Source organism: Ambystoma mexicanum, chromosome 1q (assembly GCF_040938575.1).
Source record: "Ambystoma mexicanum isolate Mex_15411 chromosome 1q, UKY_AmexF1_1, whole genome shotgun sequence".
NCBI lineage: Eukaryota > Metazoa > Chordata > Amphibia > Caudata > Ambystomatidae > Ambystoma > Ambystoma mexicanum.
In genome coordinates this window covers 674,164,687-674,183,937 of record NC_090922.1, presented here as the reverse complement: position 1 = coordinate 674,183,937, position 19,251 = coordinate 674,164,687, and the positions used below count along the sequence as shown (strand labels likewise).

General features: G+C 46.6%; 1 protein-coding gene across 1 annotated transcript in view; it reads right to left on the bottom strand.

Annotated features, from left to right (window-relative positions):
- Positions 1-1,861: 1,861 nt before the first annotated feature.
- LOC138535220 (kinetochore protein Nuf2-A-like) overlaps positions 1,862-19,251 on the bottom strand; it is a 528,523-nt gene continuing 511,133 nt past the window's right edge. Inside the window, exon 14 of the mRNA XM_069641278.1 lies at positions 1,862-3,291. Within this exon, the coding sequence (XP_069497379.1) occupies positions 3,172-3,291 (120 nt within the window). The 3' untranslated portion in view covers positions 1,862-3,171. The remainder of the gene's footprint in view (positions 3,292-19,251) is intronic.

The window sequence follows — 19,251 nt, the reverse complement described above, 5'->3', positions numbered from 1 at the left end:
CCAGTCCGTAGTTGGTCTATGTTTAGTTCCCCAAATGTCGGTGAGTTAAGGGGATTTACCGTCCTTTGTGTCCAAATTGGAACTGCAGGCAAAGTGTAAGGTGTGGAAAAATCTACATTACTAGCTCGATTCCATAGGTCTCTGGAGCAGTTTGTAAGAGATGTGGGGGAGCTGGAATTAGAGGGGAGTAGAGGAGCATTAAAACACCCCAGGGAGATCGCTACGAGCGGCCAACTGCAATCTATCCAATTTAAATACCTGTAGAAATACTTTAGGGAGCTTCTACCAGAGTTAAAAGGCAAGGAGGATGGGATGTGGCTATGAAGCATAGGGCGGTTTTCTGGGTTCTTGGATCAAACAAGACGCATGAGTTACACCAAGAGCTTACTGGCTGCAGGGTTGGCATTGCTAATTATGGAAATGGGGTATGAATAGAATAAAACCTTTCAACAATGTTATCTATAAAAAGAATGTCCCTTTAAGTATGGGACAATATAAGGACCATGAAATCAATACTAAAGGAGTTAAAGAACACACGTAAAAAAGTAGTAACTGGGTTGATTCAGGTATTGTTTATGGTCTTGGACTGTTGCATGTGAGGCGCGTTATGCAGGGTAAGAGAGGTGGTAGTTAATCTGTTGGTATGGATGTTTTGACTGTTTGTATTATTCGTCAGGAATGGAAAATCTGCAGGCCATAGGTTAAGAAAACCCTGTTTTAAATAAATATCAGGTAACCTATTGTATATCTAAGGGTTGAAAAGAGATTTAGTAAGTAATTCTCTATATCAAGATGTAGGACAAACTTCAATAGAATTTTAAGAAAAAAAACTAAAATAAATTCCTGAAGAACAAATGCAGATTCAACTGCGAATGAAAAAGTATGAGATAATTACAAGGAACCAACCAATCTTTATTGAACACTTTGGATTTACTGGAGTTTAATTGTCTCCCAAATATTAACTACTATTCCTTTGTGTTGGAACACATGTTTATGGTTTATTTTGTTATCAGTTTGAATATCACTGGCAGATGTAATTGAAATTTCCAAATCTTGTTCACTCTATGACATAGCTTTAGAAGAAGAGGTTAGGTTTTGGGTGTGGCGCTTTATCCAACCAACTGTAAAACCTTTTGAATTGATTGACAAACATGTCCCAAATAAATGTGTGCAATTATGTCTGCAAAAGTTCCCCTTAATAGGTGTAAGGCAATTTGCTGAAATCCTAAGCAGCATACCGATCTCAAAATCATATTTTATTTGAGTAATTTAAATGTCAATTTGTCGGTCATTGATGGTTGACATTTCCAAGGATGCTTTAATTGAAGACCACTTGCAACTTAATAACAAACTCCACCATAACCAAGCATAGTGTAGGTTTTAACATTATATGTAAGTCAGGCAGGAGTTACTTTACTTGAAAATGTTCGCTATATATTACTGCATGCATAGTTAAATTTACCTGTTTTTTCAAATGTGCTTCAAGTTGTTTTGCCAACGAAGAAAATTATTTGTGGTCTTCTAAAAGAACATGTTTCTTTATCAAGTAATTCATGAAAGGAATTCTTTGCATCACAAACTGAAGACCTTAGATGCAGTATTTCTGCTCTTTTAATCACAAAGTTTCTGTTTCAACGCAAACATGTTAAGGGTTTCTCCACGATTCAGTGGGCGTCCAATATGAAGCACTACTGCAAGTCTATGAGGTGTAAGGCATTTCTGTATGCCTTCTTATTTACTAGGTACGCTTTGTGTAAAAATGGTTCTTTAGTAAGTTACATATTTTCCATTTGTTTGATAATCTAAAGCACCGGATGAAAAGGCATTTCTTTCCCCAAAAGACTGGTCTGTTACAGGTGGACATGAATGAATAGCATTTTAATTAATTACAACAATCTCGAATCAGTCTGGAGTCTATGTTTGATTCTTTTGAGGAATTTTCAATGTTTATGGAAAAGAGCTTAATGTGGACTTACCCTTAGTTTATTGGATTTTTTTGATGTACTAGTGCAGTAAAAAAAATACAACACGTTCATTTTTCATTTAAAACATCACTTCTTTTGCCGGCAGTTATAGAGTGCAACCCAGAAACTGCTACAAGGAGCCTAATAAATTGTACTACTCATTCCCAAAGTAGTGGGTTCGCACTACAATAAAACACCTTCAGCTTTAATTAATCCTTTGAGTACCTATGGCGATTTTGTTATCTCTGCCAGTATATTTTTGTCACTCTTTCAAATACATGTTGTATGCTAGGTTTTTTATGTTGTACTATTTAGTCCCTAAAAATCTGCCTTACAATGGAACATAAACCTGCTCCAAACCCACCTTTGTAGGGTGGGGGGCTTTCACAGTGCAATATGGGGTCACTTTAAATTTGTCAGGGCCTCATTGTTCCAATTCCATCCTTGTACTGGACACAGTGCACATCGCAGTCTTTATGAAATAAAGATAACAGAGAACCCCCATACGACAATGCAGTGTCACTAGAGTAATTCCGTGTGTTTGCAGTGATGGATACCTTTGTATACAATGAACACTCACAATCTGCTGGGAAGGGCTGTTCAATGTTAGAATGAAGTTTTGTTTGTCAGAAAAAGATTGACAGCTGAAGTTGCAGCGATAGAAAAATCATTGAAAAATGAACAGGCTAGGTGATAAACAGACTAAAACGCTCATAAGTGTTCACAGCACGGTATCACTATTGCTCCTGAGAACTTTAACTATTTCATGTGCGCACATTACATTTAATAGCTACCACTTCTTTTAGCATCAATGAATAAAAGGAGACTAGCAAAAATAGTGACATGCTTTTCTGTTTTTGAAGATTAAAAGAATAAAACGTCAGATAAATTATTGGTTTAAAACTAATTGGCTGGCTCTATTGCAGAGACGTTTATTGTTTTGAAATGAGTCCCACGAACCTACCAATGCGCAGACCTGTTTTGGTGTTCATGAGTAATTATGTATACACTATGATGAACATAGGAACAGATGACCAGAAACATCTCTAGTAGAGAGTGACCAGACATCAATAAGCTGCCTTTCCAAAATTCCTTTATATGACAAAAAATAAAGATAGGTAGCAAAATAGACATTTACATATAAACAAGCACGGTCTGTTGCAGACAGGAGTATTTGCACTATAGAAACTTCGAAATTTCAGCGTATCTAAATTCGCCTTTTCAGCTCGGCAATTTTCTTATTTCTGTTGGCTGCGCGGTCTTCTTTTGCCCGAGTGAGACTATCGTGATACTTTTCCAAGCCAGCTTTGAAACCTGTAATGATTCCCTAAGGAAAGAAAAATGAACATTAATGGTGTTACGGATTTAATGTTCAATGATTTGTCAGTTATGTATTTGAACATTTTTAATACGCAAGTACAATTTTTTTTAACTGTTCGTGAAGACTTCAGTAAAATAGGATCGGTCAGAAGTACCCCTTCCCTCTGCATCTTTGTAGAAATATACGAACCTGAGGCCACTTCAGTTTCAACCAACAAGAATGTAGAAGGCGGCAAAAGCTTCTGAAGGAATACGGAAAGGTTGCAAATGGGTACAATGCCAGAAGATTAATTCAGCCAACTAAATGTTCAGAACATGTTGCAAAAACGACTTGATGGCAATATAAAGTGTACAATGCCACAGAAATTGTGGCCAAAGAGCCAACTTGTCCTCCCATGCACTGTCAATATCAAAACGGTCAACTAGGACAATTCTGGGAACCTGCGGCGTTCCTGCTGCAGCATAATAAGAGGGTAATGGCTCAGTGCACAGCCAACACATGTGCTCTTTTAAAACCCAGTCAAAATATCAACTGGAGCGGATTAACTGCTGTTGTAGGGGGACTGTGTTTAAAAGGAAAGACAATGGCGTTGAAAGCAAACAGCAGCAAAACGAAAAGCTCAGAGGGTGAAATCAAAAGCAAGAATGAAGGTCTAAGTGTACACACCATTTAGACTGTAAAATAACTTCTATACTCCCAGGTTAAATTCCAAAACAGAAGGAAGGTTGCATCTAATTGGGATTGGTAGTGTTGGACATTCAGAGGTTTCTGGCGCTGAAGATCTTGGCAGATATGAGAGATGCGGTAAGTCAGACTTAGGAGGCGAACAAGAGGTCATTGGTACAAGGTGCCTTCAAATAGAAAGACTATTCTATCCCCAACTCTAAGGTGTGACTTGGTGTTATCTAAGAAAAGAAGGATAAATGGTGCCAGTCATTAGATCTTACTGTCACGGCTCGCTCCCTTCGCTCCCATTCCCGCCACTTGGGGGCATGTTTTGGGGTTTAATCCCTACTGGACTTTTCCTCCGAACCTTATGCTACAGTGTCCTGATGAATTGGGAGCGCTAAAACCTTATTTTCCAAATTACTTCCCTTCCGGATCCATTCCAGGTTTTTGGCAGCCAGCATGCTACTTTAATCAAATGACTATGCTTCCCAGAATGCCTGGCTCACTGCTTCACCTCCTCCCTTGCAGGACAAGGCTGGGTGGAGGATAGGCAACACCTGTGGCTGCAGGTGCAGCAGGCGGCACGCCTGAGGGGTGTGCTCGATAAGCAGCTTTAAAAGCCTCAGTTTGCTTCAGTGCAGCGCTGGTCATTGTTGCTGTGTTCCTGTTGTGACTGGTCCCTTGTTCCTTGTTCCTAGCTTTTGTGCCTAGTACCTAGTTCTTGTTCCTTGTTCCTAGCTTTTGTGCCTAGTGCCCAGTTCCTGTTTCTTGTTCCTCTGCCCTGGATTTCGGATTCTTGTGCTTAATTGATTTCTGCTCACTGGATTTCCCTTTCTGTCTTCCTCTGTCTGCAGGCAGCCTGTCTCTGTGCTTTACCCTTTGATGCTGCCCAATTCGCCTGTGTTTTCTGTTTCTTTGTTGCTGTCCTTTGCTACTGAAAAACCTGATGCTTTAGTCTTTCCCTTTATAGATTTAGCTTCCTGCCTCAAGGTTTCCTTTTGTGATATCATTTTCCCTGCTCCTGATCCTTACTTTCTATTGGGATCCATTCCATGTTTTCCATCTCACTTCTGCATTCATTTCCCATGGATTATTAGGTGTGGGTGTTATTGTAACTAGTCCCAGTGTAATGCCCTTTTGTTTCCTCACTATTTTATATCACTATTTCTACTCGCCCCTTGACTAGGGTCTTATGTATTTAGTTTCCTCCACCCATTGCTGTTATAGCCTTCAGGGTTCCTGTTTGATCAACTGGGTTCGTGAGTTTACTGACATTCAAGTGGTCTTTCTGGTCCTCGTGAGTACAGTTTCTAAGTTCCTTATTCTGTATCATCCAGAGTGTCAGCTCACAGATCCTGTCCTTGCTTGCCCTCTACGTGGGTTTAGCGCTGTCAGTATCTGTAATAGCATAGTGGGTAAGGAGTTTGCCGACTTTCCTTTCAGTCATAAGGAGGTTCTAAATGCTTACCCCACATTCCTTTTCATATATAGGTATTATTGTTTCTCCTGGGTTTTAGTAAACACAAGTCTTGGGTTTTGTATGCACATATTTAGATTCAAAGTTGTACACTGAGATTCCGTGCACATTGCCTTCTTCCTTTCTTAACAGAATGACCAGCCGTTATTCCCGTTTGAATATGGCCAGTTTAAGAAAGAAAGGCAGCAAGGTCACTAACAAGTTAGTACAGAAAGTTTCGCCTAAGTCTACCTGTGACAATCAAATCATTGATCCCGACTTAAAAGAACTCCTTGATACAAATGGGTATTTACGTGCTGAGTATTTTACCCACAGGATGGCCCATCGTACATTGCCTGATCCTAGTTCTGTCTTTAAAGGATAGTTCCGGGACTTTTTTTTTATTGTTCCTACGGTTCGGCCATGTGTTTTTAAGCATAAATCGGTAGATCGTAGAAAACTTTCCTATGGACCTTACCCGACTTTTCGTCCATTAACGCACTCGAAATCAGCCGCCATTTTGTGATAATCCTATCATTTCCCCCCATCGACCTGGCTCACCTGCGTTTGCGGCACTAAATCATATCCCCCGACCCTGAGCCTGACATCAGCAGACGCGTACCACCCATTTCCCAACGCCAAAGCACGTTTCGTGTCAACAATCGCTGCGCCTCAGCTAATGAAGTGTCGCCATGGAAATGGCAGGACGCCTCTTTCCTCAATAAGTATAAACACACCGTTTCACAACACACAGCAGCAGATTTTCGATTCCTTACTCTCTCTGTGTTACTTTGAGTATTCTGTGACTCGTTTCTGTGCTCTGGTCAGCTACCTTCGCCGCTTCTAGGCCTTGTGAACACCTGTACCATCTCTGTAAATTATTTTACTTTCTTTACCACACAATGGCTACAATAATGCCGTATATGTACGAGCCCGAGTACACCGAGGAGGAACTACTGGAAAGGCAAGCACGCGAAAACGATGGGGATTCGGACGGCAGTTGGGAGGACCAGTCAACGGATGAAGAGCCTGGACCATGTCGCATGGACGGCGTCTCCACCTGGTGCACGTGCAATCGGTGCGAGCTAATGCCAACTGAAGAGGAGAACTGCTGCTGCCGTGAAAATTCCGGGTGCTTGGCCTACATTTCAGAAGGCGAGCCAAGTCCGCAATGCATCACCGAGCTGCCAGAGTTCAGGGAAGCCTGCCTCTCACGGACCGTGTTGAGGATGATGATGGTGCTTATGCACGAACTTCGCGGCACTGTTCGTCCGCGTAATCCGAGTAAGTATACTCTGGTTGTGATGTCAGTGATGCCACTACTATTTCATGGTCGTCTCCCACATATAAAATTGCATCTACATATCATTCGAACGCATGTAAATTGGTTCCATATTGTGCATTTTCTAGATAGAATTTTTTTCAAAGCAGAATGACATTTTTTACCTCAATCGACATTGATAAGAAAGTTTTGTCATTTTAATACAGTTTGCATCTTTCTTTTTCACAGGTGGTACAGGCTGGTGGCCTATCGTTGCTTCACTTGGTGGCTTCACGGGAGGCTCGGACACCGCGTTCGGAGAGTAATACCTGCCTGTGCGGTACTTGCCATTAGACAACATTTCCCCAGCGACAGTGGACAATACCGCAGATTTTCCCTGGATATGCTGCAACCGGAACTTTACAATGTGTAATGTTTATTATTTATGTTCAATTGAAATTAAGATCTAAAATAAAACCCAACATATATTTTAACAATGGTTGTTTTGATTTTTTAAATGAATCTAGTGTGTCTCCATTGAATAGTCTTCCTGTGCCTTGTCTTGTCACACCACATGTCTCCGGCCAGCATCCTCCCTCACGCTGGCCGCCCACCTTCAATCCACATAACCGTTGAACCCATATGCAGCAGACATACATATGTTATTTTGCGTGTTGGCATCAAGCCTCCCGGCCTTGCCTCCTCCCCCAAAAATACTTACCACACCACTTTGTTCAAGCGTTGGCAATAAAAGGCCGTTGGATTTTATTGATACAAAACATGGTTATAGGTAAATAATCAATATGGTTGATCATAATAAATCATCCTTTTGGGCACCGGGTACAGAGATGACCCCCCTCTGGCCCGTGCCGCCTTGCCACCACAGGCCAGCCTGCTGCTGACTAACTGCCTAGGCATCCAGGGTCTCCAAGGTGAACTGCACCCATATATTCTCCTGGGAGGGTGAGCTATTTATAAACTCACCCCCCTGCCTTCCATGTAGTAGATCCTGCAGCCTGCCTCTTACATGCAGTTAGATGGCCTCTCCTTGGTGAGGCCCTGCGGCAAACGAGTCTTGTCTGCACGACCACCGCCCCAATCCACCCCCCGCCCCATCAAAGGCAGTTCGCACCGGGATACTTGCGCTGGCAAGTGGAGCTGTTAGCGAGCGATAAAGGCCAAGAGGTGCCAAAGACCATGTACACTTCAAAGTGGTCTATAGAGCATGGGTTGTTGTTCCCATGTCTACCTCCAGACCCCGTGTCTCCTGCCAAGCATCCCCCCTCACGCTGGACGCCCCCCTGTAAACCGCATAATGCCACGACATATTCACGTCATTCATTCACAAACACACCCCTGTTTCGAATTCTTTATAACCCACTTCATATTTCTAATGAGAACTTCTTTGCGCTTTGCTAGTCAACCCGTGAAGGTGCTGGTTATCTGCTCTTCGTCTCTGTGAACTTCCGTGACCACTTCGAGCAAACTCGTCAGTTTGCAACCTGTGAACTGCTCCCTGTTCTACGACAAGAAACTACTCTGATCCCTGCATCTAACTGTTTGTTCGTCAAGGTAAGGCCATGTACCATAATCATTTTGCGTCCAATTTTTTAATTTATATCTATTTGCTAGTAGTCAACAAATTGCATCCATGTTTTCTTTTCGTTCAAGACAGTACATGCAAGGAACTAGTCACATGTTCTGAGTTTAGTCAAATTATTTTTCTATTTTTTTAAAGTCATTCAAATACTTATCCGCATGTGAATAACGTGTATAGTTCCAAGAACCAAAACGAACCTTGCATTGAACCTTTTATGTGTCATTTAATTTTTTAACACATTGGTATTCATAGAGAATTGTTGATCTTTACTTTTCAGAACTTTCCACAATGCCTGCCTGTTCCATTGGCGGTTGCCCTTCGAAGACCCATAAAAAATCTGAAGGTACTATAATGCATGTTTTCCCTAAGACAATAGATCAGATAAGAGAATGGGTCCGATATTGCGGATATCCACCGTCTGAGCTTGAAAGTAGAGTCCTAGAAGTCTTTGCGGACAAGAGGGGTGATCGATACCGCATCTGCAGCAGGCACTTTAGCTCAGACATGTACTCCACATCATTGCTAACAAAGAAGAACACACCGCGAGCGAAGCGAAAATTGCTCTCAACCGCTATTCCCACTCTATTCGTCCACATCCCTCCACTGGTGAGTCAAGTTTACGGATTTAGCTCTCGGCCTTGCGGTAGTGTGTAGCATTAGCTAACAATAATTTCCCCATTTATGTATCCACTCAATATGAAGGCGGAAGATTCTCCATCCGTGTCGTTATTGCAGTCATCAAACACTTCGAGCGCCTATCGGGTAATCTTACTTAGCTATTCTGCCACTGACTTGTTTTAGGCATGTAAATCAATAGTTTTAATTTATCGTGTAATTATTTTACCTAATGGTACACCCTAGTACTCGTCCTCTAGTCTTTGTTTTCAGTTATAATTATTGTTATCCAAAATAATGCAAGTACTGTCTTTCAGGGAGATGCTGAGGAGTCCAACGCATTGACGACAACTGTTGATGTCACTCAGATGCTCGAGGTACGTTTCCGGACAGTTCCATCGATGGAGATCATCAGATCTTGCATTCTTGTAGTGTGATTGTTACACACAATGTTTCTTTCGTTTTTAGCCATTGATATGTCCTTCTGTCGTCGCCCTCCTATGTGTCTTCTTTTTTCAATATTGTGTTCATTACTAATGAAAGTCCTATGTTTCAGGGAGTCGATGGAGCATTAGTCCAAGAAGAAGGGGGAGCATGCAGTTACGGGTCGGCGCAATGTTCTACAAGAACATCACCCCTAGTAGTTGATGCAGATCTCTGGGTGGTGACACTTCCAACGATCGAGCAAATCGAATCATATTTAGATATCCATTACTTATTTTAGACAACTGATCATTTGTGCAGGTCTATTTAGATGAGCCGTTGACGCCTGCACAAAGTTTGTTATTTTTAACAAAATAGAAAACCATACTAATGCAATTACTGTGTTTCAGGGAGTTGCTGAAGCGTCATCTTCAATAATATCATCAATGGAAGTCTATGCGGAGCCCGAGGTATGGATCTTGACAGTTCCATCTAACTAGATCAACAATGCGTGAATAATTGTCGTTTGAATGTTCTACACAATGCGTTCATTCGTGTTTTGCTATTGAGATGTACGTGGGTATTGGTCCCCAAGTACATTTTGTGTTTTCAATATTATTATACATACTAATGAAAGTTCTATGTTTCAAAGAGTCGATGGAGCGTCAGTGCGTGATGGATGTGCTTATCATGAAAATATAGTCGTTGCAGCGCAAGAGGAAGTGGAGACATGCACACACGAGTCGGAGCAACAGCGTCCTGATGTTGAAGTTTGAGGCAAGAAAGTTTCAAAGAAAAGAAAGCAAAAGAAGGTTAGTGTCCTGGTCACTATATTATGTTGTTTTTCACTGTTAATAGTTCAATACTGTAAGTTGTGTTTAAACTGAACATCCCTTTTCCAATCTGTCCTCTAGTTGCGAGTGGGTGTACGAACTAGATCTACACAGACAGTGAAGCGAACGAGAGATGTTGCTTGTCAAACCTTTTGGCAGGGACTTGAGACTGGAGATGCATCGTGCCAATGGGAAGAATATGAAGTGATTGACAACGGAGCTATACCACCACCAGCCATTGATAGTGAATGTCCTCCTGGTAGTTCGGATGCAGTCGGAGATCAATTCACAGAATCCACACCCGCAAAAACTAAGACCGCGAGAAAGTTGAAGAAATTGTTTTATTCACCCATCGCCAAAGAAGGAACAGATGTTGCAATGGAAGAGAATGAAGTGGACGACAATGAAACACCATCAATATCACTGAACATAGCGGAAGACGATATCAGAGATGAACAAGTTACTTTCTTACCTGGTAACGTTCTTTCGATGGGATGGTCCGACGACGTATTCCATATCTATGACAGTAATCACCACAGCTGTGCTGCTTCGGAAACTTTTTCGGCGTCTGCGTCCTGCGTCGATGACGTCGATGCGCCGCCGTCGAGGACCTCCTCCGACGTCCGACGTCATCCGATGTGATAAGTAGGACGCACGACGCCAGTAGCCTCAGTTGTAGTTTTTTCCCCCAGAACGTGTGACAATAGTCAACTGCCAGTCCGACACAAAGCCTTGCGGAACGTAAGCTGCAAACGCAACAGAAATTCTGCAGCGGGGAAGGCAGGGCGGGAGCGATATGGAATACGTCGTCGGACCATCCCATCGAAAGAACGTTACCAGGTAAGAAAGTAACTTGTTCTTCGAGGGGATTGGGTCCTCCGACGTATTCCATATCTATGACAGACTCCCAAAGCAGTACCAAATCAAGGAGGAGGGAAAGAATTTAGAAACAATATTTAGAATAGCCAATCAAATAGCAGAGCAAAGGACCGCCTTGCCAAAGGCCAGATCCTGCCCTCTGATGGAATCGAGGGAATAATGCCGCACAAATGTATGCACTGAAGCCCAGGTGGCAGCATCACAGATGTTGCGAATAGGAACACCCCTCTGCAGGGCAGTAGATGCAGCCAAGCCCCTGGTAGAATGGGCCCGCAAGCCAGCCGGAGGGTCCTTGCCCGCCAAGCGGTAACACTCCGAGATGGCCAAAATAATCCAGCGGGACAAAGTCTGTTTCGTCACAGCTTGCCCCAAGCGCTTACCAGCGTAACCAATAAAGAGTTGATCGTCCACTCTGACCCGGGACATGCGAGAAACATAAAAGCTCAAAGCTCTCCTAGGATCAAGCCTATGGAGCCTCTCCTCTTCCTTACCAGGATGCGGAGGAGGATAGAATGCCGGAAGAACAATCTTCTGGGCCAAATGAAATTCCGTCACTACCTTCGGAAGAAAAGAAGGACGAACTCGAAGGACAACCCTGTCCTTGTGAAATACAGTGAAGGGTGGCTTAACAGAAAGTGCCTGTAACTCACTCACTCTGCGAGCGGAAGTAACCGCAACTAAAAACACAGTTTTCAAAGTCAACAGCCTCAAAGGGCAAGAATGTAACGGCTCAAACGGAGCACCCATAAGAAACCTAAGAACAAGGTTCAAATCCCAACCGGGCACCAGGAAAGGCGACGGAGGGAACACATTAGTGAGCCCTTTCAGAAACTGTGAAATTAAAGGGATTTTAAAGTAAGAACATTCTTCAGATGAGCGCTTAAAGATGGACAGCGCCGCCAGGTAACCCTTAACGGTACCCACTTGCAAGCCCCTGTGGGCCAAAGAAAGCAAAAAGGACAGAACCATGGGGATGTCACATGCAAAAGGATCCACATTCTGAACTCTGCACCAGTCGCAGAACTTACGCCAACGGCAACGGTACAGAGACTTAGTTGCGGGCCTTCGGGCCGAAAGCAACACCTCCATCACGTCTTCAGGGAGGTCCCAATCCTTATACCTCAACCTTTCAGAAGCCAAGCGTGAAGGTTGAGGGATCCGACCTCTGGATGGAGAACCTGACCCCCCTCCCGTGAGAGCAGATCGTCTCGGTAGGGAAGACGACGTGGAGGGCAGATGGACAAGTCGAGAAGGTCCGGGTACCACGTCCTCCGAGCCCACGCCGGAGCAATGAGGATCATCCGGGAACCGAACTTCCGTAACCTCCGCAGCACTTGCGGGATGACGGGGACCGGAGGAAACGCGTACAGCAGCGGGAACGACCACTCCACCACGAACGCGTCTCCTAAGGCTCCTTTTGGAGGAAATTCCCGCGAGCAAAACCTTTCGCACTTCCGGTTGACACTGGAGGCAAAGAGATCCACTTGAGGGGTCCCCCAAAGGGCGAAGATCTCCAGGAGAATCTCCTGAGCCAACTCCCACTCGTGAGAGATCGTGCTCTGCCTGCTCAGAGCGTCCGCCGTCACGTTCTCGACTCCGGCCAGATGAACTGCCGAGATCGAAACTTCCTGCTGGATGGCCCAGAACTCGAGCTGCATCGCCTCCCTGCACAGAGGAAGTGACCCTGCCCCCCCCTTTTTGTTGAGGTAGTGCATGGCCACTGTGTTGTCCGTCAGGATCAGGACATTCTTCCCTCGCACAGTCGGCAGAAAAGCCCTCAGGGCTAGCCTGACGGCCCTCAGCTCCAACAGATTGATATGGAGTCTGGACTCCGACGGAGACCAACGACCGCTGACTGTCAGCCCGTTGGCATGAGCTCCCCATCCCGTGAGGGATGCATCCGACACAATCGTCACCTCCGGCCAGGGAAGCCAAAACTGAGCCCCCTTCATCAAGTTGCCTTCGACGGCCCACCACAGAAGGTCCCGGGCGACCGAGGGCGGCACCTGAATCGGGTCCGACATCCTGCCGGAGGACTGCGACCATTGCATCTTGAGTGCCCACTGCAAAGATCTCATTCGCAGGCGAGCCTCTGGCACCAGAAGAATGCAGGATGCCATGAGGCCGAGCAACCTCAAGAACTCGAACGCTGGGAGCGTCTGGGCATGCTGAAACTTGCGCACCATCTGCTGAATGTGAAGAGCCCTCACCTGGGGAGGAAAACACTGCCCCAGGGAAGTGTCGAGCACTGCTCCGATGTACTGGAGCCTCTGCGTTGGCGTCAAATGGGACTTCTTTAAATTGAGGGAGAAGCCCAGCCTGTGAAGGGAGTGGCAGGCGACGGACAGATGATCCAGGACCTGCTCGGGAGAGCTCCCCCTGATCAACCAATCGTCCAGGTAGGGGTAGACGTGAATCCCCCCTTGCCTGAGATGCGCTGCCACCACCACCATGAGCTTGGTGAAAACCCTCGGGGCGGAGGTCAAACCGAACGGCAGGACCCGAAACTGAAAGTGCGAGTCGCCAACCGCGAACCTCAGGTACTTCTTGTGCTTGGGATGGATCGGCACATGGAAGTAAGCATCCTTGAGGTCGAGTGACACCAACCAGTCCTGAAGCTGAAGGGCCTGGAGGACTTGAGAGAGAGTAACCATCTTGAACTTGTCCTTCCTGAGGAGTTTGTTCAAACCGCGCAAGTCCATGATGGGTCTCAATCCCCCGTCTTTCTTGGAAATCAAAAAATAAGGGGAATACCATCCCTTGTTCCTCTCCGCTACAGGCACCAGTTCTATGGCGCCTTTCTCCAGCAGGGCTTGAATTTCCTGCGCAAGGAGCGGATCCGGACACTTCAAAGAGAGGTTCCCCGGTGGATTGTCGCGAGGCCTGTGCCGAAAGGGAAGACAGTAGCCGTGGGTTATGATCTCCAGAACCCACACATCCGAAGTAATGGCACGCCACTCTACAAGATGCTGCGCCAGCCTTCCCCCAACCGGCGAACCATGGGACAAGGCCTCATGACCGAGTAGGAGCGGCTGCGGCGTTACCTGAGGGCAAAGAGGCAACTGCCCGAGCGGCCTTGGCACCACGGGTACCCTGTCGTCCACCTCTGGTACCCCTGCGTTGGCCCCTTTGACTGCCAGCTCCTCTCGCTCTACCAAAGGACGAGTAATAGCGAAAGGAGCCACCCCTCCACTGCTGTCCCCTAGGACGAAAAGGCGGAGGTTGGCGAACTGCAGCGCCCAACGACTTCGCTGCAGCTTTTGAGGTCTGCAACCTCTCAAGGCTCTCGTCAGCCTTGCTGCCAAAAAGATGTTCACCATCAAAGGGCATGTTGAGGAGCCGGGACTGCACATCAGGAGCAAACCCCGACTTCCGCAACCACGCAAACCTGCGTATCACGGTGCTCGCCGCCATGGACCTACTGACGCATTCAGCTAAGTCCAAACCCGACTGAACGGACTCACACATGGCATCCTTACCATCCTGGACCAAAGCAAGGAAACCAACCCGTTCGTCCCCTTCGGGAATATGTTCAGCCGCTAACGCAACACAGTTCCACAGAGTGTGCGTGAAACGTGACAAGGCACAAATGGAGTTGGCCGCCTGAAGCGCCATACCACCAGAAGAAAACACCTTCTTCGCCCAGCCATCAAAACGTTTGTCGTCCCTATCAGGAGGGATGGTAGGGTACGACGCCTGCTTTGCCGGGGCCGTGGCCGCCTGCACCACCAAACTTTCCGGAGTGGGGTGCCTGGTCAAGTAGCAGGGGTCGCCACTGGCTGGACGGTATTTCCGCGACAAGGATCTGCCCACTGCCGGGAGACTCTCCGGAGCAGTCCAAGCCGCCGCCACCCTACGCTGTAAAGCCATATGGAATGGCAGAACCGGGTCAGATGGGGGACCAACATCAAGGATGTCCGTCAGATCATCCTGCACAAACTCCCCTGGGGGAGCAGACCATCCCAGATACTCAGACACCCTAGCCATAAGGCGCCGGTATGAGGAATCGGCATGGGAGCCAGGCTCAGGCCGACCAAATTCCACCTCCGGAGAGGTGTCCAGACCACTAGCATCATGCAGCGACTGCCTCAAATCGTCAAATTGACTATGGCCCGAGACAATGTCATCCGGCACCTGATCAGGAACCAGGCCAACCGAATCCTCATCCGCCTCCGAAATATAATCCAAGTGGTGGAAAGGCACCTGAGAGTGCCTGCTCTTAGCCAGAGCCTTCCTAGGGGGTACACCCGAGACACGGGGCACCTCCGACACGAAAGGCGTCGATGGCGTCGAGCGAATCGGCGCCGCCGTCGAGAAAACCGGCAACGGCGCCGAGAGGATCGGCGTCGACGTCGAGGAAATCGGCGTCGACGTCAGATGCAGCGCCTCCAATATCGGCGGCGTCGACACAGCCCTCGAAGCCGGAGCCCCGAGCGTGTCCCTCGACGACCTGAACGTCGACGGCTTCGACGACTTCCTCGGAGCCGGAGCTTCGAGAAAGCCTGTCGACGCCCTCGACGCCTCAGACGTCGATGTCTTCCTCGAAGACATCACAGGTGCACACGGTCTCGATCGCGTCGAGGACCGGGACCTGGAACGGGTACGGCGAGAACGAGCCTCCTTGTCCGAACGGGACCTCTCCCGTGACTCGTGCCGACCACTCTTGCGAGCGGCGTCTCTCGACCTCACACGGCCGACCCCACTCGGGGGCGCGGACGGTTGAGTACCCTGCGACTCAAGAATCGCCAACATTTTCTTCCCGAAGGAAGCCCATTCCTCCGGCGTCGCACGGCTGGTGGGATAACCGACGTGCCGGGCAGAGTCCTCGGAAGAGGACCTGGAAGGCGACCGGTGACGGCGCTTCCGAGAACGCCTCGAAGAGGCAGAGGAGTGGCGAGACCGACTCCTAGAAGAAGACCGACGAGACCTCCGACGATGACGCGGAGAGTCACCCCTCGAATCATCCGTCGAAAGCCCCGCCGACTTCGACTTCCGGGGCTTGGACACCCGACCTACCGACAATTTCTTCTTACGTTCGCGTAAGGCCTTGGAAGTGAGCGACAGGCAGTCGACACAGTCATCCGTGTCGTGGGCCTCCCCGAGGCACCAGAGGCAGGCGTCGTGCGAGTCAGTCACCGACATCTTGGACCCACACACCCCGCACTTCTTGAAGCCCGGACGCGGGGTTGAAGACGAAGTGGAAGACATCGCTGCGAAGGAATATTCACAAACGAACAGGCTCGAAGAACCAGAAAGAACAGAACTCCAAAGAGTCGAGGCTAGAACCGAGAAACACGAAGCAACATGTTCGCGGAAAAAACGGAACTGAGGCTACTGGCGTCGTGCGTCCTACTTATCACATCGGATGACGTCGGACGTCGGAGGAGGTCCTCGACGGCGGCGCATCGACGTCATCGACGCAGGACGCAGACGCCGAAAAAGTTTCCGAAGCAGCACAGCTGTGGTGATTACTGTCATAGATATGGAATACGTCGGAGGACCCAATCCCCTCGAATCTACCTTTCATGTGAGTGACATGTCCTCAACGTTACAGGCCGAACCAGCTGGGATGCAGAGTGACAGTATAAGGAAAGAGGCCAAATTCATTGTATTCGATAGTTGTTTGATATTATTATTAGGATGAAATGGGGGCATTCGGTTGGTGGGGAAGTATGTGTGGAGCCATTGATTAATGTGACTCGTGCAATTCGAGGCACAAACCTTAAAATACATGCCACCTCTACCAAATATCATCCTTTGTCATGGTCTGCACAACCCATGCTGGGGCAACTGCCAGCAGGCAATCTACTATGTGCAGCGGCCGCACTTTTTAGTGGTTCAAGTTTTAAAAAGTTAGAGTATTTCTTTCAGTTTGTGGGAATCCATTTCATTGCGAAAACTCAGTTCTACAAATACCAAATCGATTATCTATTTCCAGCCATTAGCGAAGCTTGGAGAATGGAAAAAATGTCTATTGATAGTACATTCGCGGGCAAACGGTTCAGGCTAGACGGTGATGGACAGTGCGACAGCCCAGGATTTTCAGCCAAGTACTGCACCTACCACTTTCAGGACAAGGAAAGTAAGAAAATTGTGAGTTCGGTGGTCGTGCAGGTGTCACAAAGTACATCCTCAGTGGCCATGGAGAAAGTTGGCTTTGTAGCATCATTGCAAGAACTACAATCGCGGGGAATGGTGATCGACCTGATAGCCACGGACAGACACGTTTCAATTGCCAAGACAATGAGAGAAGAGTACAAAAATATAAATCACCAATTTGACGTATGGCATCTTGCAAAAACAATCAATAAAAAAATGTCGGCTGCAGGTAAAAAAAAAAGATATGCAAGGTATTTCACAGTGGTCCAAGTCAATCAGCAACCATCTTTGGTGGAGCTCAAAAACATGTGGAGGGTCGTTGGAAATTCTACTGGAAAAATGGCGGTCAGTAATGCTACACTGTAGCAACGTTCACCACTGGACCACAAACCAACATTTCCACAATTGTGAACATGGCCATTTGTCCACAGAGGAGGCACGGAAGAAGAAGTGGTTGATTCCTTCATCACCCACTCACAAAGCCATTGAAAAGATTGTATTTGATAAAACTATAACAAGAGATTTGAGGGGACTCACGGAATTCTGCCACACAGGAGATTTGGAGGTGTTCCACAATATGTGCCTAAAGTACAGGCCAAAACGATTGCATTTTGGCATGAGGGCATGATAAATCGGACTCTTCTAGCGGTCTTGGCACATAACCATAATGTTGGCCGTCAACAAAGTAGGACGACCGGAACTTTAGGGACGCTTCGCTACAATAAGGCCTTCACTAAAAGAAGTAAACAATGGGTGATCAAACCAGTGTTTCAGGATATGCAATATGAGTTTATTGAGAGACTTATTGTTGATGTCCTAGATAGGCACATACATGGAGTTGTGAATGAACCTGTGCAGGGGACAACTGCATTGCCACCCAACATTGCCTCTGTTCCATGTCCACCTAAAGCAGAGCTCATTGAGAAATACACATCACGGTTTAAATGATTGTAATTTGATTGTCTGTTCTCTCGAGTCTCCTCATGTTGCAGGCCCATTGAATATGTGCATCTATGTAATGTGTAAATAAAAGTGATTGCTCAGTGTACATGCAATGTGTCTCTCCACCGTTGTCCCTCCCTTCACCGTGCAGTTGTGCGAACCACCCGGGTGTCACCTGTGACTTTGCTCTGGAGTCTCCTCATGTCGCAGGCCCATTGAATATGTGTAGCTATGTATTGTGTAAATAAAAGTGATTGCTCAATGTACATGCAATGTGTCTATCCAACCTTGTTGATTTGCGCATTAAATTAAACCAAACAGTAATATAAATCATTTTTCAAAAAATATAGAATGTCTCCGTATTTATGGTTCTCTGGGGCTGCAAATGCACGCAGACAAAATGCAAAGATGGAGTGTAAATTTCAAGTCCTGTGAGATGGCCTTACACTGAATGTAGCTAACTAGGAATGTGTGCTCGTTCAAAGTGAAGGTCAGCTGCTTTGATTTTTTGCTCGGGTGCCGGAATGGCCCACGACTCAGTATAAGGTTCTATTGTTATTTGACCTTGACAGGCCGGGACCATCCCGAAAGACTTCTTTTTGGGGGTGTGGTGCAATAACGTAAACGATAATGAATATAATTTCAGAAACGAAAGCCATTTAATGTTCGTTCATTAGAAGAAATAACGTCGGCATAGAAGGAGGTGGTATTTCGGGGCTGCCCTACGCACAGACACAATGGAAAATGCAAATATAATGTAAGTAACTCTTTAGATGAGTTTATACCGCAATTTAATTACTATACAGTAGCTTTAAAGACCGGTTAAGTTGTACTTGTTCGTTCTATGTGGCATATTGTTTTGTACCGCGCACTATCTTGAGGAGAACCATCTCCTTTTACGGAAGCACCTCAAAACCTTCCTCTTTGCTTCTGCTTTCTCTCTCCCCTGCTACAACTGGTCCACTGTCTGCGACCTCGGTCCTGGGCCCTTCCACTCTCCACCTGCACTGCCTCCCTGTCAACCCCTGCACTGGGGGACTGTCTCAGTATCCTACAGCCCCCCCTTCCCAGAACTTGTTCTGCACTTACCTTGCACTCGCCACCAGCTGGCCTTATGTATTTATTATTTTATGCTACTTACCTTGTACTCCACTTCCCCCCCTTCCCCTTACACTTTTACCTTCCCCCT